This window comes from Pieris rapae, chromosome 23 (genome assembly GCF_905147795.1).
Source record: "Pieris rapae chromosome 23, ilPieRapa1.1, whole genome shotgun sequence".
Classification (NCBI taxonomy): domain Eukaryota; kingdom Metazoa; phylum Arthropoda; class Insecta; order Lepidoptera; family Pieridae; genus Pieris; species Pieris rapae.
In genome coordinates this window covers 1,794,677-1,817,138 of record NC_059531.1, presented here as the reverse complement: position 1 = coordinate 1,817,138, position 22,462 = coordinate 1,794,677, and the positions used below count along the sequence as shown (strand labels likewise).

The 22,462-nt window shown below is 34.0% G+C and overlaps 1 protein-coding gene across 1 annotated transcript in view; it reads left to right on the top strand.

The window, feature by feature from the left end:
- The window catches only part of LOC110999441 (ATP-binding cassette sub-family C member 4), a 45,274-nt gene extending 22,884 nt beyond the window's left edge, over positions 1-22,390 (top strand). The window contains exons 10-24 of the mRNA XM_045633567.1: positions 2,179-2,346; positions 8,507-8,644; positions 9,100-9,181; positions 10,042-10,174; positions 10,946-11,173; positions 12,154-12,343; positions 14,502-14,638; positions 15,061-15,201; positions 15,672-15,775; positions 17,233-17,522; positions 17,883-18,005; positions 18,927-19,049; positions 19,816-19,976; positions 20,827-20,932; positions 21,252-22,390. Coding sequence (XP_045489523.1) covers positions 2,179-2,346; positions 8,507-8,644; positions 9,100-9,181; positions 10,042-10,174; positions 10,946-11,173; positions 12,154-12,343; positions 14,502-14,638; positions 15,061-15,201; positions 15,672-15,775; positions 17,233-17,522; positions 17,883-18,005; positions 18,927-19,049; positions 19,816-19,976; positions 20,827-20,932; positions 21,252-21,422 — 2,295 coding nt within the window. The 3' untranslated portion in view covers positions 21,423-22,390. The remainder of the gene's footprint in view (positions 1-2,178; positions 2,347-8,506; positions 8,645-9,099; positions 9,182-10,041; positions 10,175-10,945; positions 11,174-12,153; positions 12,344-14,501; positions 14,639-15,060; positions 15,202-15,671; positions 15,776-17,232; positions 17,523-17,882; positions 18,006-18,926; positions 19,050-19,815; positions 19,977-20,826; positions 20,933-21,251) is intronic.
- The last annotated feature ends 72 nt before the right edge of the window (positions 22,391-22,462 follow it).

The window sequence follows — 22,462 nt, the reverse complement described above, 5'->3', positions numbered from 1 at the left end:
AATAGCTGAAATTATCTAATATATTTTAGCTGCGATTACAAGTACCTATTGCTAACTGATTATTGTAGTACAAATGTGTCATTTGTCAAATAAATTTAAAGACAAATGCAGACATGAGGCTGGATAAATATTATATTATTTAAATATTAAAAATATTAATTAAAATAATAAGTCGTAAAGAGAAATTTTTCGGTTCAAAAATGATAGTAGAAATATTTTTATTTATTATAGCAGTGTTGGCCTAGTGGCTTTAGCGTGCGACTGTCATCCTTAAAGGTCGTAGGTTCGATCACTGGCTGTGCTCCAACTTTCTTTCTATGTGCGCACTTAACGTGAAGAAATCGGCTTGCCTTAGACCTTGTCTTAGTGTGTCAGGCACTACAGCCTGATCACCTACTGGCCTATTAGATGGAAAAATGATCATGAAACAGATTCAGAAATCTGTGCCAATGATCTTTTTATTCCTTATAACATTGCATGTTTACAATTTGGGAACCCCTTAGTAAAAATACCTAGGTAATCAAATCAAATCGAAATATCTTTATTCATATAAAAATGTACACTTATGAACGTCAAGAAAAACAAATTAAATTAATTGTAAATTTACATTTACAACCAGTTCGCAAGTCAAGGGCGTAGAGCGGGTAAGAAGAACTGGCAAGAAACTTTCCACCACTCTTTTCAATCGCCAAGTTTTTAATACAAGTTGTTTGAACTAGAGTAAATCAATCCAAAGGATTAGGATCATTTAAGTATTCGTCACATTTATAAAAGGCTTTATTAATTAATTTACTTTTAACAAGGGCTTTGAATTTATTCAGTGATAGTTCTCTAATTTCACTTGGGAGTTTGTTGTAAAAACGAATACAATTTCCATATAAGGAGTGCTCACAATTTTGAATGTAGTTTTTAAATCTCTTTTTATAGCATAACATTACGATGTAATAAGGGTTTCCATGTTATAATCTCTCGATTCTCCAGTTTGAGCTGATGATGGAGTAGTCTTCCACGTAAAGGGTCAATAAGGATTATATAACTATAAAGTCTAAAAGATAAGATAAGAGAATTTCGTGATAATTTATAAAAAAAATTTGTAGGAATCCTCGAAAATGCATTTCGTTTTCAAACATAGACAATGTGTGGGTGATGTGTGAAAAAGTAAATAATTACTATTGACGTAATCATAACGTAATACTTAAACGACCCCAAGCACGAAAGGTGAACGAAAAAAAATAAAGAAATCTGAATAAGACCAATAATTCGTAGAGTAACTGAATGTGTGATTAATTGAAAAATTTTTTCGATCTGTTTTTTTATTAACAATGCTCTTGCATCTTCCGTATATGTTGACTGTTCGTCTTAGGGTCCTTCAAGAAAAGAGCGTACCACTTCTTAAAAGACCAGCAACGTATTCGCGAGCCCTCTGGCATTGAGAGTCCATGGGCGGCGGTATCACTTAATATCAGGTGAGCCTCCTGCCCGTTTGCCCCCTGTTCTATAAAAAAAAACAGACTATATGATCAATCGATGCTTATCGGGCAATCGTATTCTGCAAAAGATATACTATCTGTATTAAAATCTAAACTTGACAGATGATATATTATGGTAATCATTGCATTGTATATTTCCTGATTTATTATGATAACATTTTCCCTTTCTACAAAAAGTGAGAAAATTCCGTGGATATATTGATAAATAAAGAAAAGAGCGTACCAATTTTTAAAAGGCCGGCAACGCACTCGCGAGCCCTCTGGCATTGAGAGTGTCCATGGGCGGCGATGTCACTTAACATGCCTGGGACTAGTGCTAGGCAGGATACTTCTAATAAATTTACGAAATTTGTTTTCAAAAAAGTGTTGTTTGATGATTTGCTTTCTTACAAGAGTATCGAGAGTTTTTTAAGCCGGCTTTTTCTCTCGGCCAACACCTTCTGTCTTCTTTGCCGATGAGTAGGGATGCCTGCAGGTTCGAATTTAATGACGTGGAATAAGTGATACCTGTACCTTATGTTCCATAATAAACATATTTTATTCTATTTTTAAGGTAGTAAAATTACCCATAACGAGCAAGCATGGTGAATATGATGAAGGGAGAGAGGAGGAACTGTAGCAAGTGGAGATCCCTGGTATCTGCTAAAAAAAGGAGTGTTAATAATAATAATATAATTTATGTTTACAGGCCGATATCTATCTCTTGGACGATCCACTATCAGCCGTCGACACACATGTGGGTAAACACCTTGTCTCCGAATGTGTCAACGGCCTATTGCGTCACGCGACACGCATCCTCGTGACCCATCAGCTCCATCACCTGAAGACCGCTGACAAAGTTGTGATACTACATAATGTAAGTAATGCAACGATTTAAAAAAAAATAGTGTACTTTTTTCTACCGACTGAAGTATTTCCGAACCAATTCGACTTAGAGTCCTTCAAGAAAAGAGCGTACCAATTCTTAAAAGGTCGGCAACGCACTCGCGAGCCCTCTGGCATTGAGAGTGTCCATGGGCGGCGGTATCACTTAACATCAGGTGACCCTCCTGCCTGTTTGCCCCCGGTTCTATAAAAAAAAAACTGCGTGTTGTATACACAATGTATGCGCCTGCGCATATTTGAAAACCTAATGCCGATTTAGGTTAGACTGTTGTTTTTCTTTTGCTGAATTCTACTATCGGACGTCAAAGCAGAATGCTAGATTCCAGGTGTTCCAGAATATAGCGTTTTTTCAAGGCACACTTTGGCCATCTTTATATCGAACTCTGTTAAGGTATATCCAAATTAATATGACTTCAAGATAAAAGTATATCATTCCTTCAAAGGTAGGTAACACAAACGCATTGCAGGTATCAGTGCAGTATGGGTGAAAGTCTCCCGTCCCATAAATTGTATTATTTAACATGTGAGGTGTATATATTGTTAAATAAATCTCATTTAGTTACGTAAAAAGGAAAACAATACGATGCTCCAGTGTCTAGACCAGAGATCCCCAAACTTTTATGTGTCGTAGACACCTTGCTGTGTTTTTCCGTGTTGGGTAGACCCCCTACTTACCTGACATTGATTTCCTGTAAATTTTTAACTGTAGTGAAGTTTAGTGTTAAAAACAACTTAAAGTAAAAACACATGTTAATTTATACATTTATTAATTGAATTGAATTTTTTTAACAAGTTCAAAATGTATTGCGACCACAGCGGATACCAACATCTTACAACTAACACAATTTTATAGACATATATAATATTTTTTTTAACTCCATATGTACTTATAAATAATGTATATGTTTTGATATTGTAACGTGGACCCCCCAATTTCATTTCATGGTCCCCCAAATTTTTTTTTCGCCGACGTAGACCCCTTGGGGTCGATTCCCCACTTTGGGAATCACTGGTCTAGACTCTAAGGTGTATGATACGTTCTTATCTTACATACCCTCAGCGACAACTAACTCGAAAGGGCACACATTTCACAATGTATGGAAATAATTAATCAACTGCATATTGATAGACGTTTTTAATTTTTCGTGGAACGGACAAAACTGAACTAACTTTAAATAGTCTTTTTTCAATATTTTAATCAATTATTGTTTTTTCTGTGTATGTATTATGTGTGTGATATGAAAAAAATGTGTGTACTTATAGACACGCGTTAGAAGTTATAATTTGGCGTAAGAAGATAGAAATCTTTTCAGACATGTTCGCCGTATTCTAGAAAAAACGATAGTAACAATAAAAAAACTAAAATGTTGAGCTAACTTCTGGGTGTCGGATTTTCTGGCGGTGTGCGCGCGCATCGTAAAAATTTACTCCAATATTTTTTCCCTAACGTGCCAAAAGAATAGCTTCATTAAATCGTTGCTGCGTTGTAATGGAAACTTTTTTGTTTAAAAAATTGCTGAATCACTCGTAGTGACTGTAAATTTTCCTTGCATTACCGATGTTAATATAAGATAATTTGGCTTATCTTCTTCTTAATACATATATATATATATATTATCAAATCACGTGTCACGTTGTTTGTCCGCGATGGACTCCTAAACTACCGAACCAATATCAATCAAATTTGCACTACGTTTGCAGTTTGATCTAAATTAAAAGATAGGATAGCTTACATCTAAATTTATACCCGCTTTGTTTATTATTTGATACAATTCTAAAAGACGTAGTACCAACGTTTCACATAAGATTTGCTATGTACCTTTCACATAAGTTCTCCTACTGTTTCTTGAATAGTTTACTACTATGTAATATAACAAAAACCTTAGCCACAGCAACGCTTGGCCGAGTATGCTAGTAAATAACAAAAAATAACTCATTTACATGATGCCATTTTCTTGTACGACATACACAATAATTGGCATTCAAGAATTGTATGCAACTGTTTACACTTGAAAACTTGAATGCAATTATTGTATTCAAGGTTTGACAAGGAAATAATTGCACATGTCATTTGTTTACATCAATACAACTATTATTTATTTATTTGGAAACAAAACAGATACTTACATCTTTACAGTAAAAATAGTTAAAAATAAACCATAAAATAAACACATTGGATGTATCCACAAAAGGTTTCACTAATAAAGATATATATACATATCATTGCGAATAATATATAATATTATGATATGTATATTAGGAAGATACAGCTTACAAGTTTCGACTTGTCTAAATACAGGCCTGTAAAAATGCAGCAAGATTCCTATAATTAAAATTTTCGGTATCCCATAAACACCCATGACTGCGATAAATCTCAGTAAACGTTATTATATCAGCAGAACTGAATTTAATTTGTACCAATTCTTAAAAGGCCGGCATCGAGAGTGTCCATGGGCGGAGGTATCACTTAAAATCAGGTGAGCCTCCTGCCCGTTTGCCCCCTTTTCTATAAAAAAAAAACAAAAGCAAGTGGGTTTATTCAAGCCGAGCTGCTGTGTTAATTCTTACAACTTATTGACTACAGCAGTATATTTTTTAAATTTAGATTTATATATTTACGCAATTAAGATAATAAAAAAAGAGTGGCGGAGAGTTTATTGACAGTTCTTCTCTTCCGTTCTACGTCCTTCATTTGAGAACTGGCAGTAAATGTAAAATTAGAAGCATTTAATGTATTTTTTTTGACGTTCATAAGTGTACATTATGTTACCCATATGAATGAATGATTTTTGACTTTGGAATCAGAAATTATAGATTATTGACGTGTGACTTTCAAAGGGAAGGTAATTAATATTTAAAAGAAATGTGTTTTTGAGGCTTTTGAGTTTTGACAAAAGTTTCGGTAAGAATTATAAATAACTTAACCGTTCTTATTTATGACATTTGCATGCCTATTTTTATATAGCTAATTGAGCTGTTTTTAATTAATGAATGTACCACTTTATTGGCAAATAAACGATTTATTATAACGATTGATAACTGTTTACTTTAGCTCAGAATTGATTCGTCATCTTGGTACACTGTTGCACACCGGCCTATGCTAAACACATAGTTTTGAACTTTGCGGGTTACCCTTCCCGTATTATTTATTTTTATTATTTGCTTTTTTAAAAGAGTACCGAGAGTTTTTTTACGCCGGCTTCTCTCGGCCTACACCCTCTGTCTTTGCCGATTAGTAGGGATGCCTACAGGTTCGAATTAAATGACGTGGAATAAGTGATACCTTGATGATCGTATGTTCCAAAATAAACATTCTTTTGTTATTCAATATTACTGCTTTTTGACAATATTTCGGTAGGTTTATTATTATTATTGAAAATATTTTCGTTCCGAGGTTTTCCAACAGTTCTCAATTCAATACATATCCTTTCAAATCCGTTGCGTATTTAATTCGTTTAACACTTGATAAAAATAGCTTATCTGGGTGACCTTTATCCGTACTATTATCAAAAGATGTTCAAACAAGGAATTGTGAATATGATAATCTGAAAACTGTTTATTCATCGTTATTTAGAATTCAGTTAATAAAGTTTTAGTAAATACGAAGTTAATCTGGTATATCTGTTTGTATGTTTATGTAAAGCTATTTATATAATATCATACAGGGTGATGCTTGGTAGAAAAAGAATGAAATTAGAACAGCCCCATGTAAATGACAGCCTAAATATGTGTAAATTGTGACAGATGACAAGTAATGATACGTGGTCAATGTGGATTAAAAGAGAAGACAAGAATAGTAATGGGAATGTTGTGTAAAAGAAAAAAAAACTTGTCGATTAAAAAGAGTGGCGGAGAGTTTATTGCCATTCATCCATCCAGCAGAAGTCAGCCATCTTCTCTTCCACAACCAAATCTAGGAGTGACTAGAGAAGGGAAAAGTTGCATGTACCCATAACGAGCATGGAGAAGGAGAGTGGAGATCCATAGTCTCTGCTTACCTTTTAAAGATATAGGCGTAATAATTAAGATATATAGTTGTTACTTTCTAAAAATGTTGACATAGGGATACTACGCAGAGTGAATAATAAATAAAGCATTTTATAAATGTGACGAATACCTAAATGATCCTAATCCTTGGGATTGATTTGCTCCAGTTCAACCAATTTGTATTAAAAACTTGGCGATTGAAAAGAGTGGCGAAAAGTTTCTTGCCAGTTCTTCTTACCTGCTCTACGCCCTTGACTTGCGAACTGGTTGTAAATGTAAATTTACAGTGAATTTAATTTGTTTTTCTTGACGTTCATGAGTGTACATGTTTACCTATATGAATAAAGATATTTTGATTTGATTTGATTAATATTACGCAAAATAAAAACCATCACGTGATCGTTATTAAGCCAATGTTTATAAATGTGTTAAAATGATTATTGTTTTGGAGTACATGTGACCCACTTCCTGATCTCATGATCTCATGATTACATGAGGATTTTGTTTAGCGAGAATCTATGGATGCGTCATCGCTCGTCGATTCTCGTTACTATTATATAATCAAAGATAACTGTGATAAACTTGTTCAGTCATGATAACGAGTCGATTTGACCTCCATGGGTTATCAGAACTCAACAGTATGTAAACGTAGAAATCGTATATCGGTACTGATTACTACAATAATTAGATTTACTTCTCCAAATGTGGTGTAATAAGATAGAGTCAAAATTCACTATGCCTAGTATCCCTATGTTAACATTTTTTAGAAATACATTAAATATATATCTTAATTATCACGCCTTTATCTTCATGAGGTAAGACTGTGGATCTCCACTTGCTACCGTCCCTCCTTTCTCACTTCATCCCCTTTCATGACATTCACCACGCATGCTCGTTATGGGTAATAGGAACTTGTCCCTTCCCTAGTCCTTCCTAGATTTGGTCCAGGTAGGATACGTAGTTCTCAACCCAACTTCATCACCCACGGTTGCCATGTATATCATTCTTAACAGCTTCTCATTCCTGTCTACAAACCTAACCTAACCATTCCCCATTACTATTCTTGTCTTCTTCTCTTTTAACCCACATCTCTTTTGACCACGTATTATAACTTGTCATATCTCACAATTTCCACACATTGTTGTGTTGGGGTTGTTTTAATTTCATTATTTTTCTACCACACCCAAACATCACCCTGTATGATAATATATAAATAGCTTTATATAAACATACAAACAGATATACGAGATTAACTTCGCGTTTACTAAAGCCTTATCAGATTATGTGAAATTCTGAATAACGATGAATAAATAGTGTTTTCAGGTTATCATATTAACAATTTCTTGTTTGAACAACTTTTGATAAGAGCACGGATAAAGGTCACCATGGGTTAAGTTATTTTTAATTGTTGCCAAAACTTTGGTCAAAATATTAACCTTTAAAGCATTATATAGCAGTAGATAACTTCTGATACGGTAAATATATGAATCTAAAAAAAGTTTTTTTTAATAGAATAGGGAGAAAACCGGCAGGAAGCTCACCTGATGTTAAGTGATACCGCCGCCCACTACAAATACACTCTCAATGCTAGAGGGCTCGCGAATGCGTTGCCGGCCTTTTATTTTATTCAATTCAAATTAAAATCATTTATTCATATACGTAACACAATGTACCCATATGCACGTGAAATATTAATGCAGATTAAATGTTTGATGATTCTTATTTTACATTGCCAGTTCTCAAATCGAGGGTGTAGAACGGAAGAGAAGAACACTTCGCCACTCTTTTTAATCGCCATGTTTTTTTATTTACATAATGTTTGTAAGGAGCTACAACTATAAAATTAAAGAAAGAATTTGTCCTCTATCAGCAATAGGCATGTTGAAATAGAGCACGCACTTATATTGGGAGCAATACTCAAATGCATAGTCGAAATAACTATAATTAGCACATACATGAATTCAAATTCAACCAGTCACCACAAGTAGCACCCGTTCACGAGTATGACGCATGGTCACCGCCACAAGTAATGACATTTAAGCGAGCATGACGATCTTTGAAATGTGGACTTGGCTACTTAAGAAAATAATAATAAAAAATAATTTTTAAATTTATTAAAATTACAATATCAAAATGTGTTTCAGGGGGAGATTGAGACTCTTGGTTCGTTTGAAGTTGTCTCCAAGAGTCCGCTATTTGAAGAGCTATTGGAAGAAGAGGAGCCGGTTCAAGATGAGATGAAGAAGACAGAGCTGCAAAGACAACGGACTATGTCTATTCAGGTATTTTTATGCTCTTTTATTTTTAGCTCTTTCAATATATGTTTATTGATAATACCATCCTACAGCTCATAGACTTAGCTTCATAGACAGTTCTTTCAGGATCTCCGCTATTCAGTTCTGGCTGCCTGACTCTAAACATTTGGCTACCTACCTATCGTCTTTTAAAACTCTTCTGCATCAACATTTCTTAACCTTATCCTATCCTGGTCAATCGTGACTTGTGTAATTCTTGTATTTCACGATTTTTGTAAGAAAATTGCGCGGAAAAATAGAAAATTTAAGAATACTTAACCTCCATATTAAGTAATTACTGGCCTGACTTTTGTAACGATAGTAAATATAGTTGTTGTGTGTATAAATGTATATAGGTTTTATAAAATCAAATAAAATCTGGGTGTGACTGTGTTACTAACAGCTTTGTACTACATATAATTGTTGGAAACCATCTTTTTCAGTCTCATGCCAGTGTCAGTACAGTAGTAGACGGAGCTCAGGAAAATGATGAACCAGAAGAGACTGCTGAACTGATGGAGAAAGGTATTACTCCTAATCATTTTTATATCAGAAGTAGGGAATTTAAAGTTCTGCACATAACGTTTTGTTTAGTATCGTGAGGCTGTGAAATAAATAAGTTATTTCCATTACATACAGTTGAGCCATTGTGGAAGCTATACAAATTTGGCAAAGTCAAAAAATTCAAAACATTTTCAAATACCCACCAAAATGCTTCTCTAGACAAGATGGTGTCGCACTAGATCCTTGAGCAATGCCTGTAAACACGTAAATAAACTTGCTTTTTACGTGTTTATTTATTAATTACTTAAAATCACCGGAGTGATTTATCTAAACATCTGTAATTAAGCTAATCATAAATGTAAAAATAATGCAATTAAACTATGTACAAGATAAAATTAAAATACCAGAAATTTTGCAGAAAAAAACATTGCCTATTCTAAAATTACAAAAATTATATTACATCGACGAAAAACTATACTTTTATTAAGTTATTTACAAATAATTGATTTTTGTTTTACATTGTTAATTAAAATTTTATTCTGTTTTTGAAAAAGGAATCGTTCGCACCGTGTTGTGATTGGCCAGTCTCTCGACCAATCACAAGCAAGCGACACACTAAAGTTTTTCATGAATTTATTTAGCTTTAACCTGATTGTATCAAATCTTATATTTGAAACTTGATCTCTTGACCGATTGGATCAGAAAATTGGTGTCCTCCATTTTATAATAGCATCCATATGTATTGTCATCAGAACTAATGGTGCGTGCCAAAAGTTCAGATCCGTCCACAAAAATTATCAAATAACTCATTTTTCATTATGCTCTACAATTCTACGTATACTAACTGAATAAATCCAGCTTATTTTATTATTTTTGACCAGGTCGTGTCCCACCATCCGTATACAGAAAATACTTCCACGCCGGGGGCAGTTGGGGGCTGTTAATCTTCACTGTGATATTCATACTCATAACGCAAGTCGTCACATCGGCTGGTGATCTCTGGCTGACGCACTGGTAATATACCACCTTTAACCAGCTAATCCAAAAGCCTTCATACCTGCAGCTCAGTTTTATCATCGGTCGGTAGAATACGTAATTCCACCAATGTTTTTAAGGCAGTTTTGGACGCGCATCACTATTATGTGGAACCAGCTGCCCACGGAAGCAAGAAAAGCGTAACAATTGTTAAAAGGCCGGCAACGCACTCGTGGGCCCTCTTAAGAGGGCGGCTTGTTCATGGGCGGCGGTATCACTTAACATTAGATGAGTCTTCTGCCTAATAAAAAAACAGCTTTCTAACAGTCAAAATAATCTTGCTAATTTACTAATCATAAGAATAATTAATATAGCAGTGTTGGCCTAGTGGCTTCAGCGTGAGAGTCCCATCTCTGAGGTCGTAGGTTCGATCCCCGGCTGTGCCCCAATGGACTTTCTTTCTATGTGCGCATTTAACATTTGCTCGAACGATGAAGGAAAACATCGTGAGGAAACCGACATGTCTTAGACCCAAAAAGTAGATAATGTGTGTCAGGCACTGGAGGCTGATCACCACTTGCCTATTAGATTTAAAAATGAAACAGATTCAGAAATCTGAGGCCAAGACCTAAAGAGGTTGTAGCGGCACTGATTTTTTTTATTCAAGAATAATTAATAAATGGTTTGGTCCTGTATTTCTTTGATGGTGATGGTACCAAGATATTGTTCAGCTTATCTTAATTTTCTATTTATCTATTTATTATTATAACTATGTGGGTTAAGAAAATTGTAACTACTGCATATTTTTAGGATGAATCAAGTGGAAGATAGCCACTCAAAATCTACACCAAAATCCCATGGGAATAGCACAAATGCCACTGACATATTACCGGAAAACAACCATACAGTTATAGGCACCATATTAAAAACCGGTGTGGTCATGCAGGAGATAGCACAAGTGGAACCTTTTGACCATACTTTTTACATCTATATGTGGGCAATCGCCATTCTTGGATGCATTCTTTTCACTACTGGACGGTAATTTATTTATTTATTTAAAATATCTAATAATAAATAATATATAATAATAATTATTGAAGTGAAACTTCTTTAGGCGAATTTTTAAAAATGCAAACGTCACGTAGATGTGCAGCGTTTGTGTCGAAGAAAAGAGAGAGAGCGATTGAGAGAGTGAGAAAGGGCGAACGTAGTATGACGCAAATAGTCATGAAGCGAAAGGGAGAGTGCTATGTCAATCAATCAAAATTTATTTATTCAGTTAAGATGCGACTTAAGGCATGCTTATGAATGTCAAAAACGTTTACAAAATTCGCGAAAGAGCAAAACTACGCCATCCGTATGCAAGACTACCAGGAGGTCTTGTTCTGAGAAGAACTGGCAAGAAACTCAGCTAGTTTTATCCTCCCTTTACATAAAGTAGAAATATATTTTATTTATTTATTTATTTACACTTCGTTGCTAAAGAAATACAAACAATATATATAAATTACAAGGGATGCAACGGGTGGCCTTATCGCTAACAAGCGATCTCTTCCAGGCAACCCTAGTAAGAAAAAAAATAAATAAAAAATGAAATATAGTGAGAAAGATTGAAAAAGGGAGAAAGGGAGATCGAGAAAAAATACACGTCGATCGATGTTTTCGTTTAGTAGTTACATATTAGAAAACAAAGCAACAAGCACAAAGCTCGCGATAAAATCTATGCAATAGCTTATAAATTAAAAAAAATGTCAAATTTCACCTTTTTTCGGAGCATTATTTTTTAATAGCATTAGTGTATTATCTACATTTAAAATGTATTATTGTTTTTTTTTATTAGAAATAACTGTTTGGCTACTGTTTTCTTGTTATTTATTCATCTTTTTTGTTTTATTTTGGCTCATTATAATGTATTTATTAATTGTTTGTATTGTCTATTCAATTCCATTAGTTATATATCATCTGTGATACCGTGCTATGTAATTAAAATAGTAAATATATTAAATCAATTGTTATAGATCTCTGGTATTCCTGTTTGTGTGTATGCGCAGTTCAATCAACTTGCACAATAAGATGTTTAGCAATATTTTGTCAGCTACAATGCGATTTTTTGACACAAATCCCTCGGGTCGCATCCTCAATCGATTCTCCAAAGATATGGGTGTGGTCGACGAAGTTATGCCTAGAATGTTCTTAGACAGTATCCAAGTAAGTACATAATCTAAGTAATCTGTTGTTTATAATCTGTATAAATTTTGACAGCGATTAAATGTTGCCTCTAAGCCACAGATCATGCTTTTTAATTGTTGAGTCTGTGCGGAAAAAATTGTTTGACAGTTAAGTGAATCAATCTAATTATTATCCTTTACTTTTTAACGTATCAATGTGACAACTGTCAAACGGTAATGACGTAAATGTCATCTACGTAACAAAAAAGTTATTCTGGCATTGCAGCGAATATAGCTATGTCGTTGGGTCACTATAATAAAATAAAAATAAATCAGTGGCGCTACAACCTTTTTAGGTCTTGGCCTCAGATTTCTGAATCTGATTCATGATCATTTTTAAATCTAATAGGCAAGTGGTGATCAGCCTCCAGTGCCTGACACACGTCTTCGACTTTTTGGATTTAAGACATGTCGGTTTCCTCACGATGTTTTCCTTCACCGTTCGAGCAAATGTTAAATGAAAGAATGAAAGTCCATTGATGCACAGCCCGGAATCGAACCTACGACCTCAGGTATGAGAGTCGCACGCTGAAGCCACTAGGCCAACACTGCTTTTGGCCGTTGGGTCGTTGGGTTGTTCTAATCATTATATTTTTAACTGTCTAAATTAGTATCTTCATTTATTTATTAAATAACTTTGCAATTCGTCAATATCACCGGGGAAGGATAGGTCCTTTACTGCGTACTCCATTGAGCTTCCGTCCTGCCCTTCAGGCGATAGACCACTCCGCTATCTTCTAGTCTCACAGGAGACGCCGTAGCACTAACCGCGGGAAATTCCTATTAGAACTTAGAACTCAAGATCAACAGCAAGTTTTCATCCAAAGAAAAAAAAATTAAGTTGAAGTTTTTGTAGAAGTTAGGTTTAAAGACATTTATTCTCTAGTAGACATTAGTCACTTACATGAGAACACTTATATGCTAACGTTACAATTTGAGAAAAAAAATAAACTTGGTAGAACTTGGATGAACTTTAATTTCCGTAGATTGGGATCACTCAATAGATGGTCTTTTAATCTTGATTTAAATATTGCTAGGCTGCCTGCACTTTTTACATTTTTTGGTAGTCTATTATACCACAGTACCAACGCTCAATGTTTTTTTGCCGTAATTGGTTCTATACTTAGGTAGAATTAAATTATGAGGGCGTAGTGAACTGTGCTTTAGAAATTTGATTTATTTTAGTGAATGTAATGTTAGTGTGTATGTAATCATTTAAAATTTTATAGATTAATAGTTAAATATTATAAAAAGTTTCCACTACTGATCAATTAGAGTCACCGGCCGGCAACGCTCTCGCGAGCCCTCTGGCATTGAGAGTGTCCATGGGCGGCGGTATCACTTAACATCAGGTGAGCCTCCTGCCCGTTTGCCCCCTGTTCTATAAAAAAAAACACCATTCACTACTCTTCATAAATTCCTTCCATCCAGACAATTGTACATTAACATCTTTAACAAAGTCTTAATACCGCGTGAGCCGAAAAATAAAATACATCATTAATAATAATAATAATAATTTATTCATTGCACGAATATGGTACAAAATGTCAAGGTGGTACAATTGTCAGTCGTTCGCATATTCTGCCACACACAGTGGCGCGCAAATTTATCTTAGTTTAGATTTTACATTATTAGTCAGATTCATATCAATTAAGTCAATTATCATACATAATTAAATTTATATAAATTACCATGTCTCACACAAATAATCGTTTATTGAGTAGTACGTTTTTTCTAAAAGTAATGCACTAAGTCGCTTTTTAAAGATTCTTGTCGGAAGATGTTTAAGTTCTTTCGGTAATCTATTGTAAATTTTAATTGCCATACAGAAGGCGTTTTTCCGAAATAATTCTAAATTTATTTTTGGCACAGCCAATTTCTCCCCATGTCTACTACTTACTACATTCGATTTAAAAATATGTATATTTCTGTGTACGAACAGGGACATTTCTAATATATAAATACATGGAAGAGATAACACTTTGAGTCTCTTAAATAGAGGCACGCAACTATCGATGCAATTTGCTCCACAAATTGCTCTAATACATTTTTTTTGGGCCTTAAATACCCTGTTCACTTCGACTGAATTTCCCCAAATTATAATTCCATATCTAATTATAGATGCAATATATTTTCAGGTGTTCATGGTGATGGGTGGTATTATAGTGATGGTGGCGATTGTAAGCCCATACATGCTGTTGACAACTGCCGCCTGCGGCATACTGATGTACCTATGGACTTTGGTGTATCTAGCAACTGCACAGGCTATTAAACGGTAAACAATTTATGAGGCAATGCGTTAAATATTGCACACATTCTAATCTTATATATAAAATTCTCGTGTGGCGGTGTTTGTAGTTAAACTCCTCCGAAACGGCTTGACCGATTCTCATGAAATTGTAGTGTGCATATTGTGGGATTTTGTCTGAGAATCGGACATCTATTTTTCATACCCCTAAATGTTAAAGGTAGGGTAAATTATTATTATTTTTTAATTTTATTATGCAGCATCAAAAATCCCCCCTCTACGATCAACCCCTATTTTTTTTATAAGTGACATAAAAATACATAAAACCCTAAATTTTTGCCCCTCTATCACCAACTATTTTTTTTAATAGTCATTTTAGTAATGTAATAATTATTCATAACTGATCAACTAGAAGACATATAAAATTAATAGATATATTTAAATTATAGAGTTGAAGGGGTGACCCGCAGTCCGGTGTTCTCTCATGTGTCGGCAAGTATGGCCGGTCTCAGTACAGTGCGAGCATGTGGAGCCCAGGATATGCTTCGTATCCAGTTTGACAAGAAACAGGACGTGCATACTGCTTCATGGTAAGATTGTCAATCTGGAACCTTCTACTTTTAAGAAAAATAAAAGACGTCATTACAGATTTCGAATTTAGAACACTTATTTGAGAAATAGTCGATGTGATTACAGTTTCGAATTTAGAACACTAATTTGAGAAATAGTCGATGTGATTACAGATTTCAAATTTAGAACACTAATTTGAGAAATAGTCGATGTGATTACAGATTTCGAATTTAGAACACTTATTTGAGAAGTATTAGACGTGATTACAGATTTTAATTTTTTAACACTAATTTGAGAATTACTAAACGAGTTTCCAATTTAGATCGCTTCAAGTTTTGCTTTAGTCAGACGAGTATAAATGAACTAAGTTCTTATAAATCAAGTTGAATTTCCTTCGTTAATATGTATATTTGAATATATTTTGAAGAGAAAGCTATTTTACCATAAAGAAATAGTTGAAAATCTAGTTTTAATGTCCATATATTTTCAGGTACTTAACCCTCGTAACCAATACAACGTTCTCAATTTATCTGAGTTTGATATCTGCCCTCTACGTTATCGTCGTTGCATATACATTCCTCTTACTAGATGATGGTAAGTGTTTTTTCCTACATTTTGTTAATAATAATACTGTAAAAAAAGGCCGGCAACGCACTCGCGAACCTAGCATTAAGTGTGAGTTACATGAGTAGCGGTATCCGGTAGGCCTCCTGCTCATTTAAAAAAGTATTCTTAAACATTGGCTTTATATTGATAAGGAATATTTTAATAAATTTTCATTGGTTAGTATTGATTTCATTAAAATTGTTATTCGAAAATTTAATCATAGTAAAGATCCAATTTACCAGACCCCAAATCCGAGATCCGTAGAGAGGACTCAAAAATTAAAAAAATAAAAAGTTTGATATGGCAGAATGGGAATCCTGACATATTTTTAACTTAAAATGGTCCCCAAATCGAATAATTGTAATGTTTAAACTAATTTATATTAAATATCGATCATATATTTTATTAGAACATATAACATTATATTATATTTTATTATGATACCATATATTATATGATCTACAGAATGAGTCATCATCGTGACGAATATTTTACTAATGCAGTGGTGGCTTTGATGATCCGCAGATAACATTTGACAGATGTCAGTTCTAAAATTAGTTGCAAAATGTATCCACTCATAATGAATAAACACATTTTAAATTTAATGTTTATCAAAAATTGACGTACGAGGAAGTGTTATTACTTATCTAACGTGATATAAAGTCTAATAAAAGAAATCGATTGTCATCGCGACGGTTATTTTATTGATCATGATGGATTTGATGATTCACAGATAACATTTGACATATGACAGTTTTAGAATCTGTTGCGAAATGTATGCCTCAAATATTACATCAATCTAATGAATAATTTAATTTGTCATTTAATTTTCGACATAAATATTTATCTTTGAAGAACTTAGTCAAAGCCAACTTGTATAGTCTAGCGGAAAGGAAGTAAACATTTCTATATATTCTATAATATAAAAATTTGAAAGTATCTGATGTTAGGATCTCGATGTAGTTACTTATCTTTTTATTTATTTTACCAATAGAAAGGCACGTTATTTGTGAGTGTCTATGTCTATGGGGCTGTTAAAGTATTTACTGCAATTAATTCCCCACCCCCCTTCCTCTATTCAGCAAAAGTAAGCAAAGCTTTCAAAAATAGAAGTACATAGAGAAGGCCAATCCCTGTAGTACTTTCGTTATACTTAAATGACCGCTTTGCTTTTTAACACACGAAATTCCTTTTAATCTGAATCGAAATCTGAACAGGAGTGAAACCTTCTCCAAAATCTTCTATTTCCCTCACATCTTGGATGTTTCCAATCTTTCTTTTGGCGGGGTCCTCTCTTTACCTCCCACTGTGCCATTCCCAGGGTCTTTTTGAGCCTTCTGTCATAACTGGTAATGTGACTAGCCTATTTCCACTTTAAATTGTTTGTCTTGTCTGTTTTATATTACACTGTTCTTACTCTGTGCTTAATTTTCATTCTCTTACAGGTAATACACAGTCTGGAAATGTTGGCTTAGCCCTCAGCCAAGGTTTGATATTGGTCAGCATGATGCAACACGGTATAAAACAAACCACAGAGGCAATATCGCAAATGATAAGTGTGGAACGTGTCATACAATATACGAAGTTGCCACAAGAGAAATTGGAGGGTAAGACTCCTCCAAGCAACTGGCCACAAAGAGCCAAGGTCGTGTTTAAGGATCTCTATCTCAGATATGATTCGGAAGCGGAGCCAGTTTTGAAGAATTTGAATATTGTTATCGAAAGTGGATGGAAGGTATGGATGAATGGACATTTTTCTATTTTTTTTTCTTCAATTTATCCCTAATGGGAAAGGCTTTCTATTATTAAATGTTTTATTCGGAATTTAAAACTCTCAGTTTTGACATCTGTTATTACATCAATATTTAGGTGGTGTAAGTAGTCTGTGTACTGAGACTCAGTACTTCAGTGATACATACTTTTAAGTATATTTAGGTGGTGTATGTAGTCTGTGTACTGAGACTCAGTACTTCAGTGACAGATACTTTTCTTGGCGGCTAAAATTGGTACTACCGTCGCCATTTCGAAATGTCAGACTGACGAGTTATTATTTTGTGTTATGTCTAAAGTTATTTATTGATAAAAACATTCGCAGGTTGGAGTAGTAGGTCGCACAGGCGCTGGGAAATCGTCTTTAATCGCTGCTTTGTTCAGATTGGCTCCAATAGATGGACATATCCTTATTGACGATCTGGACACAGGAGACGTTGCTTTAAAGGTAACTTCTTCTAGTGCCTTCTCTTTTTGAAGGTTGCGAACCTCACCTCATCTTTAATTTTGGATGCCGCGCTTCTAAATAATGAGTTGGTGACAAAACGTGCACCAATTTTGTTGTTCCTTACCCTACCTTACGTTACGTTACGTTATCGTACGTTATGATTAGTATAAGCTATATATTTTTCAATTAGGCCTCCGTATTAAATACGATAGTGTAACTCAAGTAAAAACCATAAACTCTTAAATCTATTGCCAATAAAACAACGTGGTTTTATGGAAGTCATCAATATCTACAAAATTTTCGGGATACCATGATTTACAAAAAAATATTATTTTTGCATTTAAAAGTCTTGTTAAGATTTAATGGACTTAACTAAAAAATTACCTAGACTTTATGTAACTTAAAAAATAATATATTGGCTAATAATGTTTATTGAGTAGAAAGAAGGACAATGATAAAAGAAACAAACTTGACATTGTCAACTCAAGTCTATGTAGTAAAAGGCGCCAAATTTAAATATGACAACAAGACTATAGCGTGGGCGACTACCTAGATGATAAGTTTGAAATTAACGCGGGGATTTAATAACATCTGAAGTGATGTACTTCAGATGTTATTAAATACAAGAAAAAGAAGCCAAACGTTTAAATCGTTGTATTTTTTAGATAAGAATTATTACAAATATTGGTGTCTAACTACCTCTGCGCTGTCATTTTTCTAAATGTAAAATTTAATAACTAGTCTTGTTATTCAATAGATCAAATAAATAAAATATAAGATGACATTTGCATGCCTATTCATATGTGGCGGATTTTTGTAATTTATGTAACTAATTGTAAGACTATTGTAAGACTATTAACCAAAGATAGCCTTGAAAATGCCACTAAAAATAATTTGTGCTAATTTTTTCTCACATTGTAGGAACTGCGATCTAAGATTTCAATCATCCCGCAAGAACCCGTGTTGTTCTCGGCGAGCTTGCGTTACAACTTGGATCCCTTTGATAAATATTCAGACGCTGACATATGGAAAGCCTTGGAACAGGTAAGCCTAAAATGAACCTTATTTCAAGACTTCTAAGATTTATTCTGCTTTGATTGTGATTAAAGGCAAATCTGGCAAATACATTAATCCAACCTATAATGGTTTTGAAAGTGTTTTTCTGAACTATTCAAAAACTAAGATCTAATTTAATAAATACTTATATTTAGTTTTTATAACACAGCTGCAAAGGTACGCAAAACCAATTACGAACTTGACTTATCATAAATTTCAAACTACAGAAATAAAACTTGAGAAACCTCCGCGTTATATGGGGGACAGAAATCGCGTTATAGAGGTACCGCTTTATTGTTTGACACTGTATTTAATAATATAAAAGAGACAATTGCGATCAAGCTTTGAAAACCCATGAAAATCGTTCCTCGAATATCAATGTCGCAATAAGCTATTGCATAGATTTTATCGCGGGTTCTGAGCGTGGCGACCGAATCAAGAAATTCCGTAACGAAAATATTTATTAATTCAGACAATCATTAGTTCATATTGTTATTGTGTTACAATATTATAAAATATATTAGTAGCTTAAAAATATATTAAATCATAAAATTAAAAAGGGCACATGTAGTCTATTCCAATGACCCATAGACAATTCAGCCTTGCCGCCATTACCGCAAGACAGAAATATACTTCGCAATAATACCATGATCTTTTATGTCAATTACAATTTGTCCTTACATACTGACACTTGCTTATATTAGGAATTAATTTAATTAAATCACGTCCTTATAAATATTATACGCAAACGCAGGTGGAGTTGAAGCACAGCGTGACGTCTCTGTCTAGCGCAGTAGAGGCGGGCGGAACAAACTTCAGCGCGGGACAGAGACAGCTACTGTGTCTCGCTCGCGCCGCTCTCGCTAAGAACAAGCTTATGGTTCTGGATGAGGCAACAGCTAACGTAGATCCTAAGTGAGTATGGAAATTGACTAAATAAAAAAAAAATGTTCTGCAATTGGGACCTTCTAAGAATTGGTAGTTTTTTGAAGGACCCTAAGTATTTAAACGAAGCAGTGTTATGTCTCCCAATATTGAAGTAAAACTTTTGACTCTTAACGGTTAAAGTTTTGCGGAACGTCACGAAGATGTGCAGCGTTATTGTCGAAGAAAAGGGAGAGAGCGATTGAGACTGATAGAGAGAGAGAGTGAGAAAGGGCGAACGTAGTATGACGCAAATAGCCATGGAGCGAGAGGTGGGAGAGTGCTATAGTGAGAAAGATTGAAAGCGAGAGAAAGGGAGATCGACAAAAAATACACGCTATTGGTCGATGTATTCGTTTAGTAGTTACATATTAGAGCTTTAGATGGAAGTTCTGTAGCATAATGTCTGTTAACTGTAATAAAAAACGCAGTTTTTTTTATTTTATTTATAATTATCATTAGCCCGTATATACTGTGTACAGATACCGGCAAACTTCTTGAGCATTAAACACGTAAATGGGGGAAAGTTTTTTTTTTTTATAGAACAGGGGGCTAACGGGCAGGAGGCTCACCTGATGTTAAGTGATACCGCTGCCCATGGACACTCTCAATGCCAGAGGGCTTGCGAGTGCGTTGCCGGCCTTTTAAGAATTGGTACACTCTTTTCTTGAAGGACCCTATGTCGAATTGGTTTGGACATACTTCAGACTTGAGTATGCGCATCGTATCGCAGCGCGGGACACAAACGTCATCTGATTTACCAATCACGAGATCGACACGTCACTCTCTCTCTCTTTTGTTTATTCTGTAATATGCCTAGAATTTATTAACTCTTTTACAGCACTGACGCGTTGATCCAAAAATCAATTCGAAAGCACTTCACAAACTGCACTGTGATTACAGTCGCCCATCGTCTTCATACTGTGGCTGATTCAGATCGTGTTGTTGTAAGTATACATCAATTATCTACAGAAAACGTATTTACAAAAACTTAATATCTGGTCACACATTTGTTCGGTTTTGGAAAATCTACATGTGATATGGCAACTTTGGTTGTTGGTAATAACGTGATTCCCGTGTCTATGGTTAAAAATTCTACTAAATTTTACGTTTGTCTTTATTGTAACAGTATCAATGCAATACGGTTTTTGTTTCTGGTTAACATAGGTTTTAGTGGGCCAGTTAAGTCAGGGACTCTATTTCTTTAACATTATTTATGATACTAAACTTAAGTATTGTCAAATAAAACTTTTATGAATCTTACAGGTAATGGAAGCCGGTCAAATTGTTGAATGTGGTCACCCACACGAGTTGCTTCAAAAAGATGGTCACTTTACAAAAATGGTGCAACAACTCGGCCCCGCTTCGGAACAAAGTTTGCGTGATCTTGCGCACACCGCCTACTTGCAACACATTAAATATGTAGATGAACAGTAGATATATTTTCTTAAGAATGCCCTTTCAGAAAAATAGAATGCGTAATTTTTTTGTTCCATTACTGTTGTTCTTTAATTCTGCTAAAAGAAACCAAAAAATATTTTTTTCAAATCCACCCCCTTTAAGAACTAAATATACGTCGACTTGGCGCGAAAATTATTGTCACTGTCAAAATCGTGTACGTTTTTGGCGGGAGTCATATTCATAGCTAATGGCGACTGTTATTAGGCTTATTTGTTTTAATTGTACTGAACAATGGCTGATTATAATTTTTTATTACAATTACAATCTTAAAACTGCATAGAGAAAATACAATTAAATTTTGTTTTTTTTTTTAAATTTCTATATGGGCTGTAAATGTATGTTAACAAAATCAAATATTAAAAGTTCCTTCTAAATATGATTAATTTGTTTGCAAAAGTACTTACTGCATTCTCAATTTCGAGAGTACCTGATTTGACATTTACTTATTTAGTGACATTTGTCTCAATCTTTAATTTATGAACACAGATAATCAATAAGACACTTAGACTAAGTTGAAGTTCGAATTTTGGCCATATTACTACTCAAATATTAATTATAATAATATATTTTAAATTTATTACATATACACAACATACTATAAGATGTACTTTAAGCTTGTCCATCTAGATTTACAATAATGTGACTTAATTATATTTTTATAAAACTTGTGCTATTCTGAGATTTGTAAGCATAGAATTCATTTTGCCTGGCTTGTAAAAAGTCAGTGAATTCTTTATTAAATCTTGATTATCAAATAATGGGAATGTTATACATATACATATTTTTCGACAATTTTAAAAGTTTCTTGAGATTTTAATTGCATTTGTACTTAGATCAGACTGCCAATGTTAGTAATGTGAAAATATGTAACTTGACTATTTTCTGTGTTAGAAAATGTTACTTAATTATAAGAAATGTGATAAATAAAATATTCAATTCTAAAACTTTGTTTTATTCATTTCTTCCACTACTACCATGTTTCTCTAACATGGTTCAAAAATTAAAAAGTTCTTTAC